The following is a 6252-nucleotide window of genomic DNA, read 5'->3' on the forward strand; positions in this document are numbered from 1 at the left end:
ACCTGCAGGTTAAAAGTATCACCAAGGACTTTTTGAAGAGCAATGAATCTATATTCTGTGTTGAAAATACTTGGTTCTCTCCAGTGCTGGTGTGTATAATACTGTGTGTGTGTGTGTGTGTGTGTGTGTGTGTGTGTGTGTGTGTGTGTGTGTGTGTGTGTGTGCCCATACTGGAATTTGAACTCAAGGCCTCATGCTCTTGGCTTTATTGCTCCTTTTGATCCACACCTCCCCTTCTGTCTTTTTTACCAGTTAATTAGTGGTAAGAATCTCACCAATAGCCGGGCACTGGTGGCTTACGCCGGTAATCCTAGCTACTCAGGAGGCTGAGATCTGAGGATCGCGGTTCAAAGCCAGCCCGGGCACGAAAGACTGTGAGACACCTATCTCCAATAAACCACCAGAAAACCGGAAGTAGCGCTGTAGCTCAAGTGGTAGAGCGCTCGCCTTGAGCTGAAGAGCTGAGGGACAGCGCCCAGGCCCAGAGTTCAAGCCCCACGACCGACAAAAAAAAGAAAAAAAAAAAAAAAAGAAAGAAATGTACGCATTATCCTGCCCATGTAATTGTAACCCCTGTACAGTATGTTAACAAATAAAATTAAATTAAATTAAAAATAAATAAAAAACTCAAAGACAGTTCCCAGGCCTTGACTGCAAGCCCAGCAACAGCATACACATACACACACACACACACAAAATCACACACACAAAAAAGTCCCTTACAAAAGCATTGGTCGGGTGAGAAAAGCACTTCTGCAAGCCCAAAGCAGGCAGCTCAGCTTGAAGCACTTAAGTCAATTAAAGCACTGAATCTAGTTACATATGAGGTTATTTGGCATTTTAGAAACTTCTTGGGGGGAAAAAAATGTCACATTTTATTTTTGTACCCGTATTGAGGCTTGAACTCTGGGATTCACATCTCACTTGGTTGTTTTTTTTTTTTTTCAATCTACAATGAGCACTTCAGCCACAGTTCTACTTTTAGTTTTCCGCTGGTTAAGTTAAACAACTCTCAGAGTTGTCTGCCCAGGCTGGTGTCAAACCGGGATCCTCAGATCTCAGCCTCCCAAGTACTTACTATTACAGCTACTGGTGAGCCACCAGTGCCTAGCAGAACCACCGGGCTTTAAGCATGATTAAGCCACCAAGCTAAGATGCTCATCCTGTAAGACCACACAGCAACAGTCACGTGACCACAGACCAGCAGCTGCTTGCCCAATGCCACACAGGAGAGAAAGAGTGAGACCCTTCCCCCACCCCATCAACCCTTCACTATGCTCTCCCCACTCCGTTTTGGTCTGACAAGACCAGCTGAAATCGCCAGGTAAAATCCATCAGCCCTGTACATCTGTATCACTGCCAAAGCTAAACAATGAGCTGACTTGGAAATGGGCTGGGAATGGGGGGGGGGGGGGCGGGATAAAGGAGCTCTAGTCCTTGGTGCCTAACAAGCTAACCACCTGGGGACTATTCAGCTGGCCCAACCACACAAGAAACACACCGCCAGGAAGACACACACCTGATGTCCAGGTGGCAGATGACCGTCCTCCTCCTCCAGCCTTCCCCAACAGAGAAGCTGCTCAAGAGATCAAAACTCTCGGCTGTTCTGTGGATCAGGTACCGCAAGCGACTGGACAATGGCGGGAAAAGAAGAACCCTGGGAAGGGACCAGAAACAGGGCTTAGTAGAGACTGCTCATCCAACTCCTGGGGCCTCCCATCCCCAGGAAAATGGCAGCTTAACTCCTTCTGCCCCAATGGGTCCCGGCCTAAACACACCAAGTTAATCTCAGGGAGCTCTAGGTCCGCACCCCCAGCCCTGAGCGCCCGCCCCTTCCCATCCTGGGGTGACAGAATGACAGAAAGACATGGCTAGAGGAGGGCTGGCAGGCGTTAAGGCTAGAGCCGGGGGCATCTGCCAGCCAGTTACCTGGGGGCAGCAGACCGCTGCCCTCCTCGGACTCCAATTCACATACTTAGACAGCTGCCTCTGCAGCAGGAAGCGGTCCAGCTCCTCCTGGACCCGGTGGACAAAGTCATTCTCGGCCGAGGAGAGGAAGACACCGTCCAAGCAGAGAAGGGCCAGCGTGACAGGTGGGAGAGCCTGCAGCAGAGGGGCAGGGGCCGGGATCAGAGCCCTGCGCTCGCCGCCGCCCCCCTCCCGGCCCCGACGTCGGGCCCCGGGGTCTCCCTGCACATCCGGGTTCAGGACGCCGCCCCCCCCTCCCGCCGCATCCCAGGACAAGGCGGGGTCTCCCCGCCAGGCCGCGGCTTCAGGCCCGGCCCCGCCTGCGCGGCGCCCGCCGCCCCGGAGCTCACCCCAGGCCTGCTCCGAAACACCCCATCACCCTCCCGACCTGGGATCCAGGGCACCCAAGCCGGGCCCCCCAACCCCCCCAACACACACACACAGCTCTCCCGGCCGCCGCCCTCACCGCGGCCGCGCTACGCGTCGCCACCGCCGTCAGGGTCCTCAGGGGGCCTGCGCGACCCCCTCGCCGGCGGAAACGCAGGTCTCCGCGGGGCCGCGGCGCCACCGCGCGGCTCGGAGGAGGAACTGCACCCGCAGTGGAGGGGGCGTGTCCCTGACACACACAAACATTACTGGCTTCTCCCACGGCGTCCCCACTGGCATTGAATTGGGGGGGGGGGATCGAGAGCCAGAAAGGTGGAATGATGGATCCCAAACTTGTTCCTACAGTAAGTTCTAGATGTGTGCTTTGAGCAAATGTGATCTAGTATCAATTAAGCTCACGCACTTTCGAGCACCTGCTAGGTGCTAGGTAGTGGCAGCCCTATAATGTGTTTATTTTAGGTTCCCCTCCCCAGATACTCACCGAGGGATAAGGAGGAAGAAAGTTCTCAGCAATGGGCAATCCAGCACCCTGTGCCCCTCTCTGGACAGACAGAGATGTAAAGAACGGTAGTACGCTCCAGGGCAAGGCACTGGCAAAGTGCGCTCACCCTGTGGGCAGCTGGGCTGAGCAGCCATTACCCCGGTTATTTGTTGTCCCGCCCCCTTTGAAATAACCGGTAGGGCCCGGATAATCAGCGTGGCCCTGTGGCCTGACCTGCTGGAGGGGGCGGGGCGTCAGGAGGCCAGCCTCACCACGCCACAGACCAGGCCACCCGAGGGGGCGTGGCATCGGGAGGGGCGGGGCGTGCCGCCGAAATGGGGAGGAGGCTGTGTGCTGTGCGTTCCCAGTCTGGGGGAGTCTAGGAAAGGAGAGGAGGGAAGGAGAGTCCTAAGAGGAGGGTGGAGGGGAGACAGCAGGAGTGGAGGGAGAAGCAGGAGGGAAAAGCCTGCTGGAGGAGAGCAAGGCAGGCCTGAGGAGGGCAGGGCAGGCCTCAAGAGGCCATTCGGGGCCTCCCTCTAGAGAGGCCTGTGGAGAGGCGCCTCCCGGAGCAGAGCAGGGCAGGCCTGTGGAGAGTGGAGAGGCCTGCAGAAAAGGAGAAGGAAAGAAAAGGAAAAGCCTTCCCCTTTGGAGCTTTGGAGGTCTGAGGTTTGGAGGTTTGCAGACCGACTAATAAGGGGGGGTCAGAGCTGCCCATTGGAGGCTTGGTGGTCGAGGCTGCTCTTGGTTCTGGGTATCTAGCCCAGGACAAGGTAGTCACTGGACCCCTTTCTGGTGTAAATAAATTTTTTGTTATCTTTAACTGTGCCTCGATGGATTGTCTCCCTTTTTGGAGGTCATAAGTCTTTCAGAAATCATTCCAGTATCCTTCCTAATTGAAACTTGAAACTTGTTACCAGCCTGTGGGCTGGCTGCTGTAATCTAGAAGGCTATAAAGTTGGAATCCTGCTACCTGAAAAGTGTTTTTAGAAAAAGACTAAACTAAAAATCAAAAAACCTGTGTTGTAAGATGGGCACCAATGGTGCAAGTCTGTAATCCTAGCTGCTCAGGAGGCAGAGATCTAAAGATCATGGTTCAAAGCCATCCCAGACAGGAAAGTCTGTGAGACTCTTACAATTAAACACCAAAAAAAAAAGCTGGAAGTGAATTATGGCTCAAGTGGTAGAGTACCAGGATTGAGCACAAAAGCTCACAGACAGTGTCTGGCCTCTGAATTCAAGACCCAGTACTGAAAAAAAATTTTTTTTCAAATAAAAAAGTGTTTGTGGCTCAGGGTAAGGCTATCATGATCCTCTCCTTATCTAACTAACAGCAGGGATGAAGGACTGACTGTCCAGTACATAGGGAACTAAGCAGACCCAAGGCCTCCCTCCTACAAGTCATCTTCCCACACCAAAGCCAAGGCTGCTGGGTTCTACATCTTCTGGATGTAGAACTGTAACTTGTTTGCTCAAGTTTTTGGGGTTTTTTTTGTTTTTGTTTTTTGAGATAGCAGCGCATACTATTCTCTTTTTGCCTGGCAAAGTTAATAGTAATTCACTCCCCTTTCTCCAAAACCTCTTTTTGTGATTTTTGACATTGTGATAGAATTTCCAGTACCCAAAACACTATACTATGTTCAATGAGGAAACACTAAATATAAGTACATGTTAAGCTGGGGATAGCACAGGGGTCTGCTAATGTCTTTTATTTTATTTTATTTTTTTGGCTGGTCATGGGCTTGAACTCTGGGCTTAGGCGCTGTCCCTGTGCTCTTCAGCTCAAGGCAAGCACTCTACCGCTTGAGCCACAGCGCCACTGGGTCTGCTAATGTCTGTCATTACAAAAGCCAATTGGCAAAAGGGAATAAAAGTGGGAAGTTCAGAAATTTGATGAGCTCAAATTATCACTGATTCTATAAATATTCCTTTTTATTTTTGTTTTTTAACCTAGAAAATCAAGAAAGTTTTTTTTTTTTTGGTCCAGTCGTGGGCCTGAACTCTGGGCCTGGGTGCTGTCCCTCAGCTCTTCAGCTCAAGGCTAGCGCTCTACCACTTGAGCTACAGCGCCACTTCCGGCTTTTTTCTTTTTGCTTATGTGGTGCTGAGGAATTGAACCCAGGGCCTCAAGCATGCAAGGCAAGCGCTCTACCACTGAGCCACCTTCCCAGCCCCACAAGAAAGTTTTTTTTGTTTTGTCAGTCGTGAGGCTTGAACTCTGGGCTTGGGCACTGTCCCTCAGCTCTTCAGCCCAAGGCTAGCACTCTACCGCTTGAGCCACAGCGCCACTTCCAGTTTTCTAGTGGTTTATTGGAGATAAGAGTCTCACAGACTTTCCTGCCCCGGCTGGCTTTGAACCGTGATCCTCAGATCTCAGCCTCCTGAGTAGCTAGGATGACAGGCGTGAGCCACGGGTGCCCGGCTCAAGAAACTCAACAAGATCTATTTCCCAGGGGCATAAGGAGAGATGGGGCAGAAGGCAGAGGGTAAGACTGAGGAAGAGCAGGACTAGAAAGGTATGGGAAAGAGAATGCTGGGAAAGGTCGAGGGCCTGAATGAGAAGGGAAAGAGAAACCCACCCTTTCTTGCTCTACTTGATTCACTAACAAGTGTGCTTTTATTCCCCCAAATCCCGGAACACCACAGTCTTAGCCTTGCCTGAGTTCTAGACCTTGTTGTTGTTGTTGTTGTCGTGGGTCTTGAACTCTTGGCCTGGGCACAGTCCCTCAGCTCTTCAGCTCAAAGCGAACACTCTACCACTTAAGCCACAGAGCCACTTCTGGTTTTCTGGTGGTTAATTGGAGGTAAAAGTCTCACTTTCTTTCCTGCTGGGGTTGGCTTTGAACCAAGATCCTCAGATCTCAGCCTCCTGAGTAGCTAGGATTACAGGTGTGAGCCACCAGCACCTGGCTCCCCGAGTTTTTTTTTTGGGGGGGGAGGGTCCGGTTGAGGGGCCTGAACTCTGGGCCTGGGTGCTGTCCCTCAGCTCTTCAGCTCAAGGCTAGCACTCTACCTTGAGCCACAGCGCCATTTCTGGTTTTTTTTCTTTTTGCTTATGTGGTGCTCAGGAATCGAACCCAGGACTGCATGCATGCATGGCAAGCGCTCTACCACTGAGCCACCTTCCCAGCCCCTCCCTGAGCTCTTTTGCTCCAGGCTAATTACTAGCACTTGGCTCAGCTAGTTGTTTTTTTTTTTTAAAAAAACAAAAACAGAAAGATAAGAGAGCTGAGTGTTGTAATTACACTCACCTGCAACCTCAACACTCAGGAGGCTAAGGCAGGAGGAGTTCAAGCCTGAGTTCAAGCCCCCCATTTCAGAGAGACAGGCAGGGCTGGGAAGGTGGCTCAGTGGTAGAGCGCTTGCCTTGCATGCCTGAGGCCCTGGGTTCGATTCCTCAGCACCACATAAGCAAAAAG

General features: G+C 51.9%; 1 protein-coding gene across 1 annotated transcript in view; it reads right to left on the reverse strand.

Annotated features, from left to right (window-relative positions):
- Positions 1–2991, reverse strand: part of R3hcc1 (R3H domain and coiled-coil containing 1) — an 8906-nt gene extending 5915 nt beyond the window's left edge. The window contains exons 1-4 of the mRNA XM_013034405.1: positions 2837–2991; positions 2435–2627; positions 1976–2103; positions 1520–1657 (exon numbers count right to left, since the gene is read on the reverse strand). Coding sequence (XP_012889859.1) covers positions 1520–1657; positions 1976–2103; positions 2435–2627; positions 2837–2991 — 614 coding nt within the window. The remainder of the gene's footprint in view (positions 1–1519; positions 1658–1975; positions 2104–2434; positions 2628–2836) is intronic.
- Positions 2992–6252: the final 3261 nt, after the last annotated feature.

Source organism: Dipodomys ordii, unplaced genomic scaffold, assembly GCF_000151885.1.
Source record: "Dipodomys ordii isolate 6190 unplaced genomic scaffold, Dord_2.0 Scaffold189, whole genome shotgun sequence".
In the NCBI taxonomy this organism is placed as follows: Eukaryota; Metazoa; Chordata; class Mammalia; order Rodentia; family Heteromyidae; genus Dipodomys; species Dipodomys ordii.